General features: G+C 39.8%; 1 protein-coding gene across 5 annotated transcripts in view; it reads right to left on the bottom strand.

The window, feature by feature from the left end:
- Positions 1 to 21,852, bottom strand: part of ATG7 (autophagy related 7) — a 268,195-nt gene that overhangs the window by 99,347 nt on the left and 146,996 nt on the right. For all 5 annotated transcript variants that reach the window (XM_050781456.1, XM_050781457.1, XM_050781459.1 and 2 more), the window contains one exon: positions 19,391 to 19,513. In XM_050781456.1, coding sequence (XP_050637413.1) covers positions 19,391 to 19,513 — 123 coding nt within the window. The remainder of the gene's footprint in view (positions 1 to 19,390; positions 19,514 to 21,852) is intronic.

Genomic DNA, 21,852 nt, shown 5'->3' with positions numbered 1-21,852 from the left:
AAGAAAATCTTCTTAGTGCTAAAAGTAAACCAGATACAAAAAAGTATTTTAAATGTTGATGCCAAGTTTCCTCTCTGGACTAAATTAAGGAGTCTCCTCCTTTTTATAACTCATTTACAAAAGTAGACTATAGTCTTACAAATAAAGAGTCTCTGGCATACTTAATTCAGGGTGCAGACAAGGAAGATGATTGAAACCATGAAATCTAGGTGTTAGACTTATTCTATCATTATCATAGAATGGTAGGTTGGAAGGGATATAGTAACATTTAATCCAATTTAATCATGCTTTATGGGTGCAGGTGTGGTCTAAACTTTTTTTTTTAAAGCATCCTAGATAATTCTGATGGGCAGCCAAGGTTCAGAACTGCTGCTCTAACCCAGCCAATACTTTTATTTAGCAAATGAGGATGCTGAGGGCCAGAGGTGTGGGACTCTGACCAAGTTAAACATCTGGGATTAGAACAAAGGTCACTGGGCTCCATCATACTTTTCAAGTGAATAACCAGGTCATCCTACTGTGCTTTCTTTTCACAGGGGCTATACAAGTGTAACATATGAAAATTTTTGGCGTTGAAGTAGAGAAACTGTCAGAAAATTAGAATCCAAGTAAGTAATGTACATAAGATATTTAACTTCACTGGTGATCAGGAAAATGCAAAGTAGAAGCCTAATGTGATATTGTTATACAGATTGGCAAAAATTTAAAAATATGACAGTACCAAGATTCTGGTAAGGATATGGGACCACAGAAACTACCATATACTACCGGTATTCATGTAAGTCAGTGAACGGCTTTGGAAAACAGTCATTATTTAATAAAGTTGAAGATGCATATTTTCTTTTAATTTTTAAGTTCAGGGGTATATGTGCAGGCTTATTATATAAGAAAACCCGTGACATGGGGGCTTGTTGTACAGATTATTTCATCACCCAGGTATTAGGCCTAGTGCCCATTAGTTATTTTTCCTGATCCTCTTCCTCCTACTACCCTCCATCCTCCACCAGACCCTAGTGTGTGTTGTTTCCCACTGTGTGTCCATGTGTTCTCATGATTCAGTTCCCACTTAAAAGTGATAACATATGGTATTGGGTGTTCTGTTCCTGCATAAGTTTGTAAGGATAAAGGCCTTCAGCTCCATCCATGATCTCATTCTTTTTTATGACTGCATAGTATTCCATGGTGTATATGTACTACATTTTCTTTACCCAGTCTACCATTTATGGACATTTAAGTTGATCCTATGTCTTTGCTATTATGAATAGTGCTGCAGTGACGATCTGTGTGCATGTGTCTTTACGGTAGAATGATTTATATTCCTTTGGGTATATACCCAGTAATGGGATTGCTGGGTCAAATGGTATTTCTGTTTTTAGGTCTTTGAGGAATCTTCACACTGCTTTCCACAACGATTTAACTAATTTACACTTCCACCAATAGTGTATAAGCATTCCTTTTTCTCCACAACCTCGCCAGCATCTGTTGTTTGACTTTTTCATAATAGCCATTCTGACTGGTGTGAGATGTATCTCACTGTGGTTTTGATTTGTATTTCTCTAATGACTAGTGATGATGAGCTTTTTAACATATGCTTTTTGGCCACAGGTACGTCTTCTTTTGAAAAGTGTTGTTTATGTCCTTTACCCACTTTTTAATGGGGTTGTTTTTTCCTTATAGATTTGTCTAAATTTCTTGTAGATGCCGGATATTAGACCTTTGTCAGATGCATAGTTTGAGAAAATTTTCTCCCATTCTGCAGATTATCTATTTACTGATAGTTTCTTTTGCTGTGCAGAAGCTCTTTAGTTTAATTAGATCCCATTTGTCAATTTTTGCTTTTGTTGCAATTGCTTTTGGCATCATCATGAAACTTTTGCCTGTTCCTATGTCCAGAATTAATGGCTAGGATGTCTGGATGTTTTCCAGGGTTTTAATAGTTTTGGGTTTTACATTTAAGTCAGTGATCCAGAAGAGGCATATTTTCTATGACCCAACAATTCTAGTATGAGGTAAATAACTTATAGTATACCTTCACAAAGAGGGTGATATCACCCCCAAAGGAGCAAAAATTGGTCTTTGGCAGGCAAAAGAAATCTTAGATATGACAGTGTTTAGCGGCTCGCCAAAGCTCAGCCCTATCTGACAAACCCTATTCTTTAGTATTAATTAAATTCTAAACTGTTGGTATTAAATTGCCCCCTAGAAGGAGTGATAATGAAAAGAAGGCTGAGAAACACCCAGAGAAATGCTGCACATGAACCCCAGGAGATACATACCAGAATGCTCCAAACAGCACACTTTATTATGAGACTAGAAATGCTACAAAAGTCCAGCTACTGTAGAGGAGAAATTTCAATATATCCAATTATGAAACACTATATAGTAATGAAAATTAACTTTAGTTGCACACCAAATGGGTAACCTTTACAATATTGAGCAAAAAAGACACAAAAGAATCTACATATTATAGATAATTCTGTTTAAAAAATTCAAAGTCAGGCAAAGAGACTTATATTGTCTAAGGACCCATATACCAGACTGAAATTGTACAGGAAAATTATTCTTTCTAGTTACTAGTTACTTCTAGGCCTGTGGTCAGGAAGTAAAATATGAGATGGGTGAAAGGCAATAGAGTATTTTTTGACCGGGGTGTTTAAATCATACTTGTTCTCTATATAAAATGTTTTAAGATTTTTTCTGCATATGTTATAGCTCATTTGGAAATATTAAAATATAAGAGAAAAAAGCAAGGGGGAAATTTTCTTGATCTTTGTCATTTTAATTTTTCTAAAGCATTGTTTGGCTCAAGTTATTCCTCTATTCACAAGTAATAATAGAAACCTTCTCGGCCAGGTGCAGTAACTCAGACCTGTAATCCCACTCAGGCCTGTAATCCCAACACTTTGGGAGGCTGAGGCGAGTGGACTGTTTGAGCCCAGGAGTTCCAGACCAGCCTAGGCAACATGGCAAAACCCTGTCTCTACTAAAAATGCAAAAAATTAGCCAGACATGGTGACGCATGCCTGTGGCCCCAGCTACTCGTTTGGATGAGGTGGGAGGATCACTTGAGCTTTAAGGTTGAGGCTACAGTGAGCCAAAATTGTGCCACTGCACTCCAGCCTGGGCGACAAGGTGAAACTCTGTCTCAAAAAACAAGAACGAAGAAAAGAAAACCACCTCAAACGTGCATGGTGCTTTCATTTATATAATCTCCTTTGCCCCTCAGCCTTAGTAGTAAGGAGTGAGCCAGAACTCATTTTAAGGGAGATAATGGCTTAAGTTAGAAAGACTAGTAGGAGTGCCAGGTGCATCCCATGGGGAAGTAGACAGGCTTTGCCGAACAAAAGATCAGCTGAGCAGGCTGGAGGTGGGAGCACGCCCGACACAGAGGTATGTATGGTGGCACAGAGGGAGCACACGGGGACACATGGAGAAGAGGCCATGTTCAGCTGTCCTTTTGAGGAGCCAATTTCAAAACAGGGAAGAATGTCCTTTCTAAATGATGTTTTAATCAAGTAGTTGCCACTGTTTCACACTATGAGGTTTTTACACAGATTTTTTGGGAACGATAATACATATTCTTACACCCTCACTAAAATCAAATAGTTGTTTTTCCTTTTGTTTGTTGTACAGCTAAGGTCTTCCTCTGTGGCCCAGGCTAGAGCGAAGTGGCACAATCTCAGCTCACTGCAGCCTCGAACTCCTGGACTCTAGCAATCCTCCCACCTCAGCCTCCCAAGTAGTTGGGACTACACGCATGTGCCACCAAACCTGGCTAATTTTTGTTTTTTTGTAGAGATGGGGTCTCACACTGTTGCCCAGGCTGGTCTTCAATTTCTACTGTCACACAATCCTGCTACCTCAGACTCCCAAAGTGCTGGGATTACAGGCATGAGCCACTGCACCTGGCCCTAAAATATTTTAACATAGGTTATTCTACAATGAAACCACCTGTTTCTAATCACTTTGACACTCTAATAATATCCATTTAATACACATTAAAATTTTAATGGCTAATGATTGTTTAAAGTTCAAGGTATTTAGGTTCAAAGCCCTATGATATATATCCGGAAACATTTTTATGAAAAAAAAATCCATAGTTTTCCATTTGGTTCATTTGTATTTAGTTTTCAATAACGAATGTTTATATTGAAGATTTCAAAGCACATCAACTTTGTGGAGTAGAAATTATGCCATTTTACAGACGAAACCCAGGCAAGATGAAGTGTTGCAACTAGTGATGGGGCCAGGAGTGAATTCCTACTCTTCAGGACCCACATCCTACGCTCCCCTCCATAAGACCACCCTGTTTCTGGGCCCACACTGCTAAGGGCTGAAGAGAGCTTGGCTTACCATTACTTCAGCCAAGCGATCATGGTACTGGATGATAACACTGTATTTCCATAGGTTATTGCTGAAAGAAAGAGAAGAGGCTAGGTGCAATGGCCCACACTGTAACCTCAGAACTTTGTGAGGTTGAAGCAGGTGAATGGCTTGAGGCCAGGAGGTCAAGACCAGCCTGGCAACATAGTGAAACCTCATCTCTATAAAAAATAGAAAAATTGGGCCAGGCGTGGTGGCTCACGCCTGTAATCCCAGCACTTTGGGAGGCCGAGGTGGGTGGATCACCTGAGGTCAAGAGTTCAAGATCAGCCTGGCCAATATGGTGAAACCTGTGTCTACTAAAAATATGAAAATTAGCCAGGCATGGTGGCAGGCGCCTGTAGTCCCAGCTACTTGGGAGGCTGAGGCAGGAGAATCACTTGAACCCGGGAGGCAGAGGTTGCAGTGAGCCAAGATCACGCCATTGCATTCCAGCCTGGGCAACAGAGCAAGACTGTCTCAAAAAAATAAAAATTAAATTAAGAAAAAAAAAAAGGAGAAAGGGGAAGGGGGAAACAGAGTACAGATAAACCAATATTTGGGTACAGAAACTTGTAACAGTTACCTCTAAAAGACTGGTTCCAAACTGGTGCTTTAAAACTTAATTCAGGCTGGGTGCAGTGGCTCACGCCTGTAATCCCAGCACTTTGGGAGGCTGAGGCGGGTGGATCACAAGGTCAGGAGTGCAAGACCAGCCTAGCCAAGATGCTGAAACCTTGTCTCTACTAAAAAAAACAAAAAAATTAGCTGGGCATGGTGGCGTGCACCTGTAATCCCAGCTATTCAGGAGGCTGAGGCAGAGAATTTCTTAGACCCAGAGGCAGAGGTTGCAGTGAGCCGAGATCATGCCACTGTGCTCCAGCCTGCGCGACAGAGTGAGACTCTGTCTCAAAAAATAAATAAAAATTTAAAAATCCAACTTTCCTTCCTTTTAATAAAGTGTGGGGTAAAATTAAGTATGGCCTCTTTCAAAGAGGATTAAGGTAGGATAAACACAAATGCTTTAAAGCTAGCAGCAAATTAAAACAAAACAAAAATATTCCATAGCAGTTTACATATTTGTTATTAGAACCTCAACAATTTTGTCCTGCAACAATAAGATATACATATTTCTAGTTTAATACTGAATTTTTTTCACCAGATAGCTGAATAAAAGCAAGTGGGGGCCAGGCACCGTGGCTCATGCCTATAATCTCAGCACTTTGGGAGGCCGAGGCAGGTGGATCACCTGAGGTCAGGAGTTCGAGACCAGCCTAACCAGCATGAAACCCCATCTCTACTAAAACCACAAAAATTAGCCAGGCATCAGGTGCCTGTAATCCCAGCTACTTGGGAGGTTGAGGCGGGAGAATAGCTTAAACCCAGGAGGCAAAGGTTGCAGTGAGCCGACACCGCGCCACTGCACTCCAGCCTGGGCAACAAGAGCAAACCTCCGTCTCAAAAAAAAAGCAAGTGGGGACCAACTCTTAATTTCCCTTTACAACTCAGGGCAGAGTAAAGGCCAAAAAGAAAGGACTTATCTATTACCTGCTCTTTTCCCAGTGGCAGGTTGGGATTGGAGTCACAAGCTCATCTATAAGTAAAATCTCATTCCCACAGATTTTATTAGAAGCCAGTTTAAAAGTAAGAAAGTATAGTAATGCTGGCTGACCAGGCCCCACGATGGTACAGTGGAAGAAACCATGCTATCTGAGAAGCAGTTTTAAGGACACAGATAAAGAGCAAAACCACTTTTGGAAACGGCTCAATATGAAAGTAGAGATATGCTCTATAAAGCAGAATGCCTCTGCATCACCCTATGCACATCTTCCTCTGCTTCCAGCCTTATGAAGCGTACTGTAAACCTCAAGATGTAGATAAATCCTGAGCACAGCTAGAGTCTCGACAACTTCATCCATAAAATGGGATAATAGCCACCTCATAAGATTGTTATGGGCATCAAAAGGGCAGGTACAAAAGTGCCCTGAAAATTACGGATAACACAATTAACATTAGTTGCTATATGTTGGTACTCTCTTGGTACTCTTGGTACCAAGAGTACTCTTCATCAGAGATCTTGGATGCAGTCATGACACCATCAGTAGTGTTTTGGTATTCTTCATCAGAGATCTTGGATGCGGTCATGACACAGGCACTTCTGGAATGCTCTGTTCTCTCCTGCACTTGGAGCTCCAACCTTCAAGACCCAGCTCAAAGCCTAACTCTTGCCTGGAGCTTCCTCTTGCACCTGATGCTCCTGAAACCCTGCAGAACTTACTGAACTATGTGCACACCCACTGCCCTGCAGTCCTAGTGACATTCCTGTCCTATCTCCCCAACTATACTGCGTCAGCCTCCTAAAAGCCTGGCTTGTACCTCTTTGATTCCCACACCGTGAACTCAGCAAAGGGTCAATAAATATCTGTTGACTGACAGAAGCCATGATGGAACATCAATAATATTTAATTTAAAAAAATACACAACTTACGATATTTCACATTTCCTTCCCTCCCTGTTCCCCTACAGCTGAGAAGCAAGATGGATCAAGACTAAGAGCTCAGGCCCGACGCAGTGGCTCACGCCTGTAATCCCAGCACTTTTGGAGGCCGAGATGGGCAGATCATTTGAGGTAAGGAGTTCGAGACCAGCCTGGCCAACATGGTAAAACACTGTCCCTACTGAAAATACAAAAATAGCCGGGCGTGGTGGCAGGCGCCTGTAGTGCCAGCTACTTGGGAGGCTGAAGCAGGAGAATCGCTTGAACCTGGGAGGTGGAGGTTGCAGTGAACCAAGATCACGCCACTGCACTCCAGCCTGGGCAACATGGTAAAACTCTGGAAAGAAAAGAAAGAAAGCAAAGGAAGCAAAGAAAGAAAATAAAAAAGAAAAGAAAAGAAAAAAGAAAAGAAAAGAAGACTAAGAGCTCAGAACTAAAAATCAATTTAATTTTACAGTCTCAAAATAAGGAAACTCCCCAAACTCAACACATATATCAGCTGTTATGTTTGCAAGTGAGAAGAGTCAGCTGTAAAAATACAGCCCCTAGAATAGCGGTCACAGGGCAACTGCAAGAACACCTCCCGGGGAAGCCTCCACTGCTGATGTGAAGTCAGGAAGTTAGGCTCAGCAGCGCCACAGGCCAGAGAATCTCCACTTCCTGATCCCCAAGAATTCCTTTAGTTTTCACTTTCTCTCACACATATTAGATACTGAAAAACCCCTCCTACCCAGCAAATGCACTAATTTACCTAATTTTTTAAATAACTCAACGGGATTCATAACTACCCATCAGAGCTTCTGGCCAGGTCAGATAACAGTATGCCATTCCATTCTGAGACAACAGAATTTAGTTTAAAAAGAAAAAAAAATGTTGATTTTTGTTTTGTTTTAGTTAAGACAAGGTCTCCCTCTGTCTCCCAGGCTAGAGGACAGTGGCACAATCTTGGCTCACTGCAACCTCCACCTCCCGGGTTCAAGCAATCCTCCCACCTCAGCCTCCCAAGTAGCTGGGACTACAGGTACGAACCACCACGCCTGGCTAAAATCTTGATAGTTTAGTTGGTCAGTGTAATCTTTTCAAGTTCTAAATGTTTTATTCCTGTTTGACTTTTCAAAATATTGAAAATAGCCTTCATAGTCCCATTCCTATCTCCTTAAAAGCCTCCACCATTGGGGACCCTGGATGGAGGATGGGTGGGAACCACTGCTCAGGGCTGGTTGGCTCTCAGGGCTGCTTCAATCAGACCAGGATGCCCCGGTGACACCCAGAGAAGACGCTCACCTAGACGAGGCCTGCCTGGAGCAGCAGGACCTCAGGGGCATGTTGCCTAATAGGGTAATCGTGTCTCCCCATTTAGAGAGGAGCGTGAGGGTGTCAAGGGAATTAAAAAGATAAGCTCAAGGGTATATCACTTGGTATGTATGACCAGTGCTTAAGTATTATTGGAAAAAACTCTAAGTATAACATTACCAACTTGAGGAAAAAGCAAATAATAGTTTAAAATCCTGTTAATTTCTGGGAAAATTTGGACACGTACTGGATTTTAGGTGGCATTATGGAATTATTCTTTGTTCTGTGATGATGGTACTCTGTTTACATCAGAGAATGTCTGTATTCTTAGCAGACTCAGCTAAAATTTAGGGGTGAGGTGTCACTGTATATAAAACTTGCTTTCAAATGGTTTAACAAAAGAGAAAACGAGTAAGTGTGTATATGAACTGTAATAAGATGTACAGGGAGTGCATGCACGTATACAGAGAGATAAACCACATGTGGCAAAATGTTAATTGTTGGATCCAGGTAGGAGGTATGTGGGTATCCACTGTACTTTTCATTCAACTTTCTGGTATATGTGGGAATTTTCAAGCTAAAAAATCTTGGGGGAAAAACTGTGTGGTAAACAGGGAAATTTTAAAAATTCAGACCCAGGTTGAGATTTAGATCCTCTAAACACCTGCTTAAACTTACACAGATAGCAAAGTGCTCTCATCTTCCCCAACCCCCTTATCTGCCATGTCTTCTACGGATGGAGCCAACTGTGGCTTTCTCCCTCCCTGTAGCAAGCACAGAAGGGAGGCATTTGGTTGGTAGGCCCCTTCCATCTCTCCCCGCAGTGTTTACAGGCTAGCCATAGTATAAGAAAAGGCTAAAGGAGGTGCACAGAGACTAAGGCTTTGAAAACTGAGGTACAATAAAAACGGAAGAGATCCTTGCCATAATCTACAGAAAACGCATTCCTAACAACAATGAGCTAACATCCTACGACAGCCTGTTACAGACGGAAAATCAACACTGCATGCAGAGAGAGCCAGAGAAAGGAGAGCGGGAAGGAGAAACAAAGTGCCCCAACTATGGGCACTTTTTGGCTTGCTTTTTAAACATCTGTATTGATAATTCACACATATGATTCATCCATTTGAGGTATAGAATTCAATGGTTTTAGTATATTCACCATTGTGCAACCATCATCACTATCTAAGATTAGAACATTTCATTACCTTGAAAGGAAACACTTACCTGTAAGTAGCCACTGATTTTCCCCTAATCCCCCATCCCCACCTGCTGACAACCATTAATCTACTTTCTGACTATATGGATTTTAAAACTCTGGATATTTCATACGGAGATCCTACAATATGTGGCCTTTTGTGACTGGCTTCTTTACTTAGCATAATGTTAATGTTCATCCATACTACAGCATGTATTAGTGCTTCCTTATTATTGCTTAATACTCCATTATTCCAGTGTAATAGCTGACATTTTATTCATCCATTTATCAGCTTATGAACATCTGCATTGTTTCTACTTTTTGGCTATTATGAATAAATAATGGTGTTATGAGCATTTGTGTACATTTGTGTGCACATTTTCATTTCTCTGGGCTATATTGATACACACATACACATATCTGATTTTTGGTACTGCTCCTTGTGGAACAGGGCTACACTACAGGCAGGGTGTCCAGAGTAGCCTTGGCTATATATCTAAGAGTACGATTTCTGGGTCACAGGTTAATTCTATGTTTAATTTTTCAAGGAACTGCTAAAACAGTTCTCCAAAGTGGCTGCAGAATGACACTCCCACTAGTAGGTAGGAGGCTTCTAATTTCTCTACATCTTCATAAACACTTGATGTTGTCATTTTGATTATAGCCATCTTACTGGGTATGAATGCCATCTCACAGTAGTTTCGATTTGCATTTTCCCAATGGCTATTGATGTTAGGCATCTTATTTGATTATGGTATCATTTAATTATCTGTATATCTTCTTTGGAGAAAAGTTGTTTTAAATCTAATGCCCATTTCTAATTGAGTTCTATGTCTTTATATTATTAAGTTGTAAGAGTTCCCTATATATTCTGGGTTTTGTTGTTGTTTTTAGAGATGGGTTCTCACTGTGCTGCCCAGGCTGGTCTCCAGCTCCTGGGCTCAAACGATGCACACACCCCAGCCTCCCAAGCAGCTGGGACTACAGGCACATGCCACCACACCCAGCTTAGAGTTCCCTCTATCTTCTAGATACCAGACCCCTATCAGGTATGATTTGCAAAATGCTATTCTCTCTCATACTGTGGACTGCTTTCTCATGTTCTTGATTATGTCCTTTGAAGCACAAAGTTTAAAATTTTGATGTAGTCCAATTTATTTTTTCTTTTGTTAGGTGCTTTCTTGCTTAATATGGTAATTGTGAGGAGTAGGAATTATTAATCACATCCTACAAAATGATGGAAACAAAGGTCAATGAAGTAAATAACCCAAGGTCTCACATGACTGCTGCACACAGTCCTGCCTGACGGGCCCACACAGAGGAACATGGCAGTCTATGTGTGGGAGCTGGGGTATGAACTCAGACCTTCTGACCAGGCCAGGATTTGGGCTACTCATACACTTTATGAGTATTCTAATGTAATATGGCTGACTGTTAAAGAAACTTCCCTGTTATTACACATTCAGCATTCTAAGGATGCTATTAAAGTAAGAGGGCTTTGGAAGCTGTACTGAGGGGTAGTGAGTAGCATGTTTCGTGAACATACCCAATTATGGCCAGGGTGGATTTGAGTTTATAAAGAAGTCAAAAGTGGCACCAAGTCTCGTGAAGGAGGTAAGTTATTAGGCTGAATTATACCCATTTTAGATTTATACGTAGAGTGACACACACCAATCAATACAAAGTATAAGCAATATTCTATTAAAGCTCAAAGTAGATGTGAATCTCAAAATCTGCAGAAAGTTTCTGGCAATGGTAGCTAGATATAATAGTACCAAAGAATATTTATAAAATGTATAAAAAGTTAGTACTCTGATACATTTTTAACACTTTTATGTAAAAATTGTCCATCTTTTTCCTTTTTGCTTACACATGGTATATTTGAATCAAAATCACTAAATTAGAGTTGAAAAGCATTTCACTTTTTCTAGAAAAGAGACTTAAAAAAAGAATTTCACATGATTCAATCCTCTCATTTTAAGTGGGGAAACATGCACAGAACACTGAAGGATTCATCCAAGGTCACTCATGAGAACACTGGTGGAACCAGGACTACAATGTAAGAAGGACTGGATTCCCATGTTCTATTTCCTAATACTAGTTGTCTTTGCTTTGCTTTTAGCATTTATGATTTCCCCCCTTCTTTCTCCCTTAGACTTCTCCAAGCGGATTATACCATCCAAGACTCTTTTCCAAAGGGTGGGGAACTCTGCCCAGACTTCATTGTCTATTCTCCAGTTGCAACCTTCCCTAATACCAATTTATCCAAACATCTCAAATTCATGTAGATAACTCTGACAGCAAATACAAGGTACACATTTTATAAAGTAAGTTATAAGTGAGATACTGCCAAGCTTTATTTCAAAAACCAGGCTCTAGTTTCCAATCTAAGAAGTAAATGGCTTTCTGCCTGCTTCTGCCTTTCCTCCCTCACTCAGGAGAGAGGGCCAAGGCTGTGTCTTAAGGGATTGCTTCATAAGGAAAAATCAAGGCAGGACACAGTCCCAGGATGGCCAGCACGGGTTGGCAGTGAGCTAGCAGAAGGCTCTGGGAAAAGGGAACTGGATTCATGAGCAGGCTAGTTCAATCCCCAGAGTGATTTCTCTACATTGGAAACAGGTCTGAGTGCTGACACGGGGGTTTCCCACAGCTTCTACTGGCCTCCAAAGGCATATTTGTCATCAGAGGCTCTTGATGAAGCTGTACGTAAATATCTGACTGTTGTTAAATGCAAAAACAAAACAAAAAAAATATTCCACAGGAACCAAATCAAAACCAGCTGTGTGGGGGAGAGGCCAAAATCTCAGTGTAAGTGCGAAAGGCCCAGCAGAAACACTTGTTAATTGTGTTATTTACTTTGCTGAATAGTAAATTGCTGTGCCAATGAAGTCATATCACATGACCGTAATATTTTTCATATGACTTTCTGGCTATGGGAGAAATGGACATATTCTAGAATTCTGAGTTCTATAGTGAATGAATCATAATCTACATTTTAATTCATAATCAATTCATCAGCTCAGCCCTATTCATTTCTGCTGGTCTGTTTATGATTTTATAGCCTGTGTTATGGTTGTTGCTAAACTTTCTTTTTAGATCATTCATTAATCCCCATATCTGAAGAAAGGAAGTTCTGTTTAGCACAACCTTGACAAAATGCAAATTATGTTAATGGTGCACTGTAATTGCAACCCTGAACTCATAACTGCATGGTACAACATCAAATACTGATAATATGGTCAAGGCAAGGAAGTAAAACAGTCTAAAATTAATCCTGGAATCATGGAACATGCAAACTTTCATGAATAGGAATGAAGTAGTTCAGGGAAGTTGGGTAAAGGGACTTGGGAATTTGAATTTCTCAAGGATATACCAATATAGCTTGTTTTATTAACTCTCTTACAAATTAGTCTTATCTCTAGAGTTAGATTCAGTTAGCAAATATTTTGCCATTTCTCAGAGTATGATGTTGAACCCACAGCTGGAACAAATAAATACATATGAACTGATACGTATTCTACTCATAGGATGAGAAATAACTCTAAGAAGGTAAGTCACAGCAAATTTTATGGAACATGGCTAAAGTGTTCATATGTTTGATTTAGACTGAGCCTTTCTTCAACAAATGCAGCTTTTTATTTATTTATTTATCTATTTATTTATTCATTTATTTGTTTTTAAAATAAGAGACAAGGTCTTGCTCTGTCACCCAGGCTGGAGTACAGTGGCACAATCATAGATTACTGTCTGCCACAAACTCCTGGGCTCAAGTGATCCTCCTGTCTCAGCATTATAAGTAGCTGGTGTGGCACCATGCCTGGCTAATTTCTAATTTTCTTAAATAGGGACAGAGGCTCACCATCTTGCCCAGGCTGGCCTTAAACTCCCGAACCCAAGCAATCCTCCCAACTCAGCCTCCCAAAGTGCTGGGATTTCAGGTATAATAAGCCACTGCACCCATCCCAAATGCAGCAATTTAAAAGATACTTGGTGAGAACCTCAGTAGCCCCATGACTTGGACACCCTGTGGTTCATCAACTTTAAGGCCATTTCCCTGGGTTCCAAATAGGCTAAATAAAGATCAAGGAGGGACAGGGAGTCAGGATCAATCTCCAAGTATCCAAACCCATTCTCAGTAAAGGTCTTGGAAGTAAAGGTCAGAACTTTATGCAAAATTCCCTAATTCACAAGGCAACATTTTAAGAGGGGACAAAGCTGAGTGGGGCCTTTCTTCCATGGAAACTCCTAATCCCCCATGAGCAGAATGCAACTACAATTTTGCAAAGAATATGGGTATCTGTCCAAGTCCCCTTTTTAAAAATTTCAATAGTTTCTGGGGTACAGGTGATTTTTGGATATACAGTTAAGTTCTTTAGTGGTGATTTCTGTGATTTTAGTCCACCTGTCACTCAAACAGTGTACACAGCACCCATTATGTATGTAGTTTTTTATCCTTCACCCCCCTCCCAAGCTTCTCCCTCGCGTCCCCGAAGTCCAGTATATCACTCTTATGCAAGGCCCTTTCTTCATAAAATATAACACTAGCAAAGGCAAATGGCATTTATGTGGTATTTAAAATTTTTAATCTATAACTTGAGATAAAATTAATCTACCACACACATTTCTCATTAAAATTTTTTTTTATTGCATCCTAGCTCTTTAGCCTCTCCTCACTGTGCTAAATGGAACAGGCTAAACCTCCTTTGTCTAGCTAAATCAATTTACTAGTGCTCTTCTTTTTCTCCAAGCTCCATCTCCATCCCATCTCCAATGCCAGCCAGTCATTTTCACTCACTTATCCCATGACCTCAAAGTCATCACTACCTAAAACAAACTCATCTTTGTCAGCCTGGTCCCCAGTCTCCACTCTGCACCCTCAGATCTTGACCTCTCCTCCAATAAAAACTAACTTGGTAATTTGCCTGCTAATCTCAACAGCAGTATGATGATACCAGTAACCTAGTTTAAAATCATTGCAATCATTTTCAGGTATCGGATGGACAGGGGATGAGTGCAAAAAATTGAGTTGCATTAGTCAATCTCACTAAATCTAGACAATTCTAGCTTGGGTATAGCTTCCAATTCATTACTATGTGCCCCTTTCTATGAATATAAAGGAATCTGTAGTCTCCAGTTGGATCAGCTTTGCATTCCTCCTTCATAAATGGGGCTATATTTAGGGAGACAGACCACAGGTGCAAAGAATATGGAAAATTTTAATAGCATTGAGACTTTAAATAAAAAACAACTACGTACCTTACAACAACATGGATAAACCTTAAAAACATCGTGCTAAATAGAAGATGCCAGACACAAAGGATCATTTATGTGATGTGTCCAGAATAGAAAATCCTTACAGACAGAAAGAAGATTAGTGGTTGTCAGGGGCTGGAAGGAGGGAATGGGGAGTGACCATTTAATAGGTTCAGAGTTTGTTTTGGGTGAGGGGGATGAAAATTTTCTAAACTGAGAGAGTGGTAATGGTTGCACAACTCTGTGAATATACTAAAAACCACTGAAATGCACACTTTAAAAGGGTATGTGTGTGTGTGGTTGTTCCCCCACTCCGCCCGCCCTTGTTGCCCAGGCTGGAGTGCAACAGTGCGATCTCAGCTCACTGCAGCCTCTGCTTCCCGGGTTCAAGTGATTTTCCTGCCTCAGTCTCTTGAGTAACTGGGAACACAGGCGCCCGCCACCACGCAAGGCTAATTTTTGTATATTTAGTAGAGACAAGGTTTTGCCATGTTGGCTAGGCTGGTCTCGAACTCCTGACCTCAAGTAATCCACCCACCTCGGTCTCCTAAAGTGCTGGGATTACAGGTGTGAGCCACCGCGCCTGGCCAAAATGGTGTGTTTTATGGTATGTGAATTATAACTCAATAAAGCTGTTATTAAAAAACATTATGTTGACTTCAGGTAACTCTGGCTCCAAGTACATCATACTACTCATGATTTTGAATAATATACTAAAGACTTGGCCTCAGAGACCTTTATTCAGTCTAGAACGCCCTAGGCCTCTTGCCCTTCCCTTCTCTACTCTTCCTCTGCCAAAATCCAACTTTTATTTTTAAAAATAGTCTATTCATCCTTTAAAACTAAGTGAAATATTTGTTCTCTTCCTGTGAAGCTTTTGACATCCCTATTCCCCTAGGCAGAAGTAACTGCTCTCTCAGCACTTAATATACAAATGACTAAAACATTTTTTATTGCATTAGAGCTCACTATTTACATGTCAGTTTCTCACACTAGACTATGAGCCCATGAGGGTCAGCGTCTCATTAAGTTCTGTATTCAGTTACTAGCACAATGCTTAGTATCAGATTTTCAAAAGATGTTCAGTACATTTTTTAAACACATATTTTATAAACAAGATATATAATGGTAATGTCATATAATTATCTAGTTGAATCGTTTGCAATTCCAATGTTGATTGATGGAAACGGTTAACCCAAAATGAGAATTAATTTAGCATTTTGATTGTGTTGCTAAAATAAATAAGTGGAGGCCTTTCTAACTAGAATGCAGAATTCTGTGTTTTTATTAGTGACCACCTGTAAACGCATTGGGAATCAAGTATGTAAATCAAAACACTTTTACACAGATATATGTAAAGGTATATTTACATATATATAATATATATTTATATATTTTGCTTACACACATATTTTTCCAAGTAATCTAAAATGATGTAGTTATAACAATTTTTGTTGCTATGAGGTCCTCTACTACGTACTGTATTTCAAACCTTATCTTAAAACACAGTCCTATTCAGAGTTAAGAAAAATGATCATTTTTGAAGACAGGGGTTATAAACTCAAATACCTATTAAGGGTCACCTACTAAAGGGCATATCTAAATAAAGAATATAACCTAAAGAATATCTCTGGGCAAGAAAGTAACAACAGTGTTTGTCTCCAGGAAAGAACTGAGGAGCTAAGGGGACAGTTATAGAAGGAAGATTCCCTTTTTCACATAATTTTTTTTTTTTCTCCTGAGATGGAGTCTCACTCTGTTGCCCAGGCTGGAATTCAATGACGTGATTTCAGCTCACTGCAACATCTGCCTCCCAGGTTCAAGCAATTCTCCTGCCTCATCCCTGAGGAGCTGGGACCACAGGCGCATGCTGCCATGCCGGGCTAGTTTTTTGTATTTTTAGTAGAGATGGGGTTTCACTGTGTTGCCCAGGCTGGTCTCAAACTCCTGAGCTCAGGCACTCTGCCCGCCTTGGCCTCCCAAAGTGCTAGGATTAGAGACATGAGCCACTGTGTCCAGCCCAGAATATTTTGCAATACCTTTAAATTTTATATCAAGTGTGTGATCTATAAAGTTTGCTTCTTGGCTCTAGCTAACCATCACTATTAAGAGATGCATGTCTGGAGTTCTCAGATTTGATTTTCCAAAGTTGGAAATGGGAAATTCAGACCCTCTTGTGATTTTTCTTTTTTTTCTTTTTTTTTGAGATGGAGTCTTGCTCTGTCACCCAGGCTGGAGTGCAGTGGTGCAATCTTGGCTCACTGCAACCTTTGCTTCCCGGGTTCAAGTCATTCTCCCACCTCAGCCTCCCGAGTAACTGGGATTACAGGCATGTGCCACCATGCCCAGCTAATTTTTGCATTTTTAGTAGAGACGGGGTTTCACCATGTTGGCCAGGCTGGTCTTGAACTCCTGACCTCAGGTGATCTGCCCGCCTCAGCCTCCCAAAGTGCTAGGATTATAGCTGTGAGCCACCACGCCTAGCCTAAAACTTGTGATTTTTAAATGATGGCTTTATTCAAAATTTAACATATAGAGCAGGCCAAAAAATACATACCTGCAAGCCATATCTGGCTCATAGGCCAACCAGTTTACCATCTCTAATCTAAAATTTGATGTGACATATGACTCCAAAGCTAAAGATATAATTTAGTAGAGGAAAATTCAAAAAGAAAACTCAGGCTCATGGATGAAACCACGCTCCCTTCGGCTCCACCATCTATTTAGTCACTATTGCTTTTAAACTTTCTCTAAGTCTTTGAAAAAGCCATTAAGGTTTGACAAACTAAAATGTAAGATAAATCAGGTTAAATCTAGAAACCTGCCCACTATTCTAGCATCTGCTCTGTTTTAGAGGGAAAAAGTGGGTCAATTTCAAGTTGAAATTGTTCTAGCTAACTAAACAAATATGTAAATTACTTCTAGCTGGGTGGCACAACTCCCTTAGCCATCTCATCAAATGACTGCATGTTTGCAAACATCTATGTTACCTCTTCCATACCATCAGGCAGTACAGCACTGCTTAAAAGATAATAAGGCAGACAATAAACACAATGTTCTGAACCCTGCCTGGGAACCCAATTACAATTCAGGGGAAAAATACCTTAAAGTCTCTCAAAGAGCGGCAGAGATGCCATTCATCTCCTGAAACTTGAAATAGACTCTCTGTGGCTCTAACTATTGGCCATAAGTGGAAGACTGCATCTGTTTAATGCCCAGGGGACACTAAAACAATTTAAAGAAGGACTGCCTTCAGTTGTAAGTCCAGCACTAGAGATGTACTATCTTGCCTCCCTGGTGTACCTGAAAATCTCACAATCTGCTCAAAGCTCCAAAAGATCTGACTTTGGTATTTCCACATGGTCTTCCTATACTCAGCGCTAGCTCCACCTCTCCAAACAGCAGCCCTTTCACCACTGGCTAGTCCAGTATTGGGCCTGGCCATCTATTCATTGACAACTTGGGGCCTCCCTGAATGGTAAGGATATGCAACCTATGGAGGAGTTTATAGATCTTTGCACCCATGCAATCATTTGACAAGATGGCTGGGGGAGTTTTGCCACCTCGCTAGAAATAATTTATATATTTCTCTTTAGTTGGTGGGAAGAATTGTGACTCGAAAAGGACTAATGGCAAGTGCAATACCCCTGCAGGACACAGGAAGTCAAAGTTTTCCTTATGTAGTTTGTGGAAACACTCCATAAGCTACATTTCTCCTCATAGTTTCTTTACCCAGGTAACTAAGGGGAAAGATATTGATTTAATCTCACTCATCAATTCTAAGGAACTGCACACATTTTGCCAAGTGATCCAAATAGCTCTACCACCATACACAGCAATCCCTTTTCTAAGAACAGTGAGCATTTGGAAAAAACAAAAATTTTTTTTTTTTTTTTTTTGAGACAGAGTCTCACACTGTCACCCGGACTGGAATGCATGGCACAATCTCGGCTCACCACAACCTCTGCCTCCAGGATTCAAGCAATTCTCCTGCCTCAGCCTCCCAAGTAGCTGGGATTATAGGCGCCTGCCACCACACCCACCTAATTTTCTTATTTTAGTGGAAACAGGGTTTCACACCATGTTGGCCAGGCTGGTCTCAAACTCCTGACCTTGTGACCCACCATCTTGACCTCTCAAAGTGCTTGGATTACAGGTGTGAGCCACCTCGCCTGGCCAATAATTTATTTCTTAAACTCAGTTTTAAAAGAAAAAAAAAATGATGCAATGACCCAGGAAATTAAGATCTGCAAAATATTCTAGCTGAGAAACAAAGCATGGCCCTCTTGGGTTGTGTCTGGGGAAGCCATTTCATGGTGCGGTTCAGGGTCTATGAAGACTGATCAAATCATGAGCAAGCCAGGCATGTTCTTTCTGATCAGAACATGGCCAGAGTCCAATACCTTCTTTCTAAAGAACATAGCTGGAGTCCAATGTCTTCACCAACTTACATTTTGATATATGGACATTAAAGCCAAATCTCTCCAATGGCCATACACATGCAGATCTTCAGTAAGGACAAGAGATGCCTGGAAATCTACAACCTATACTTCCTTTATCACAGTGATTTTGTGTATTAGGCACCTACTGGACAGCAACCTACACACATCAGTATCCAGCACTTGCTGAAGGTTATTTGTTATCTGGTAACTAGCAGACTTATTTAGTGATATTTGCTCTAAGTTACAAAAATTAAAATTAATTGCTATCTTCCTTTTCCATATGGCGAATATCAAATAGTTTTAAGCATGTCAGTCTTCACTATAGAAAGCTTGTTTTGTTCCTACCTCGGCAGCTTGGGTTTCTTGATGCAGCAATGTAAGACCAGTCAAGTCTTCCAAGAAGGAATGTGAAGAATTAAACACTTTGGCTAGGAAGTTAAATCCTTCTCGTTCATATTGATCAAGAACCTGTAAAACATTTACATTTTTTAAAAAGGAGGCTCCAGACTTAAAATGCAAATTAAAAGACTTTCACTTCTAAAAAGCTCTTGTCAAAAATAAAATTAAAATGAGAATTAAATATGGGGATAAAATGCAATCTAGTGGCCAAAAAACTAAAAGTGGCTTAGTATTTATCATCTTTTCCCTTCTTAGAATGACAATAACATTATCTTCCAGTTTGCATATCAATGTTTTCTCAATAAATTAAGTTTCATGCAAATTCACTAAAAATTCTAGAAGAGTTAGGATTAGTTAGTGGCCCTAAAGTTCACTGGTTAGAAAACAGGTGAAAGAAAAGCCAAGAAAATAAATTTAAAAGGATAAATGGGAAGGGAGGGGCAAAAGGATTTTCTCAAAAAAATGTGACATACCAGCTAGCCGAATATATTTTTTTAAAATAATTTTAAAACGGAAAAATAAATTTCAATAGGTACTTCACAAAAGAGGATATCCGAAGAGCCAATAAACATGAAAATGGGCTCAATAGCATGAGTATTTAGAGATATGAACACTGAAACCACAATGAAACACTACTTTGCACCTATCAAAAAGATTAAAATGACAAAGAAAATACCAAGTGCTGGCAAGGATGTGGAACAACCAGGACTCTATGTCCTATGATGCAGCAATTCTACTCTATGTGTATACACACCCAACAAAAATGTGTACATATGTGCACCGGAAGACACAAACAAAAGTGTCCATAGCAGCGCTATTCATGATAGCCCAAAACTAGAAACCACTGAGGTGACCATCAACAGTAGAATGAACAGATGGATTGTGGTATAGTCATGCAATGGAATACTATATATCAGTGAGAACAAACTACCTTCAAACATAATGTTACACGAAAGAAAGGAGTAGCAGTATGTACTGTATAATTACATTTATATAAAATTAAAATGAAATAGGCAATATGAATGTGTGGTGTTAGAAGAAAAGATAGTGGCTACCCACAGAGAGACTGTAAGGGGCACAAGGGACATTCCAAGGTGCTGGTAATAACTTGTTTATCTAAGCATTGGTTACATAAGGTGTATTTTTTGAGAATTCATTAAGTTGAACACAAGATTTGTGTGGTTTTTTTTTTTGGATATATGTTATCCTTCAATAAAAAGTTAAAAAATAAAAGGCCTGTACACTTGAGAGGAGAACAGCATGAGAACAGTAAAGAGTTCTTAGAAACAAACAATGAGTATCACATTTAGGAATTCAGTGATCACAGGGACTGTGAAATGTAGAACGCTGAACCAGAATGCCTCAGAAATTCTCTCAGAACTCACAAGAAATAAAGAGATGAATGCTTTAAAAAGATAGCAGACATTGAAGACATACCTAAGAAATCAACAATGCATAAACAGACCGGAACAGTAATAATACAAGAAACAGAATTTCTCTTTTTAGAAGATGAAAATGTAGGCACCCTTTAATCCAGCAATTCCACTTTTAAGACTTCATACTGATAAAGTTGTACATGGGCACAAAGACTTCCATTGTAAGGAAGCTTACTGAAACACTGTTTGGGCTAGGCACGATGGCTCACACACCTGTAATCCTAGCACTTTGGGTGCCCAAGGCAGGAGGACTGCTTGAGCTTAGGAGTTCAGGCGCAACCTGGGCAACATAGTGAGACCTCAACTCCACAAAAAATTTAAAAATTAGCCAGGCATGGTGGAGTGCACCTGCAATCCCAGCCATTTGGGAAGCTAAAGTGGAAGGATCACCTGAACCCAGGAGGTTGAGGCTGAAATGAGTTATGATCACGCCACTGCACTCCAGCCTGGGTGACAGAGTCTCAGAAAAAAAAAAATAATAATAATACATATTTTGTATCTATTAAAGGAACGAGGCAGGTCTTATAATACTGACGCAAATTGTTTTCCAAAACATAGCAATATATTTAAAAAGCAATATCCAGACTGTGTATAGATAGTATTTGTGTTCAAAAAGAGTGGAAGGAGGAGACAGGAAGAGGAAGAAATGCATGGATGTACATACTTGTTTATGCATGTATCATCTATGGAAGAATGCATATACACACAAACTGGCATCAAATAGTAGCCTCTGTAGATTATTTTATACTACTTTAATTTTTAAATCCATGTGCATGTGTTACTTAATATTAAATATTACTCAATATTTATTAATATTTTTTAAAAATACTTATTAAAAATTAATATTTATTAAAATTTGCCACCAATAATAAATACACCATAATTTAATCAGCTCTCTGTTAAAGGGTAGTGCTTTCTAACTTTTGTTGCTGCAAACAGTTCTGGTTTCTTTTTTTTGTTTTTGGTGACAGT

The sequence above is a fragment of the Macaca thibetana genome, chromosome 2, assembly GCF_024542745.1.
Source record: "Macaca thibetana thibetana isolate TM-01 chromosome 2, ASM2454274v1, whole genome shotgun sequence".
In the NCBI taxonomy this organism is placed as follows: Eukaryota; Metazoa; Chordata; class Mammalia; order Primates; family Cercopithecidae; genus Macaca; species Macaca thibetana.
Note: the sequence above shows the minus strand (reverse complement) of the source record. Positions and strands in the feature narration are given on the sequence as shown.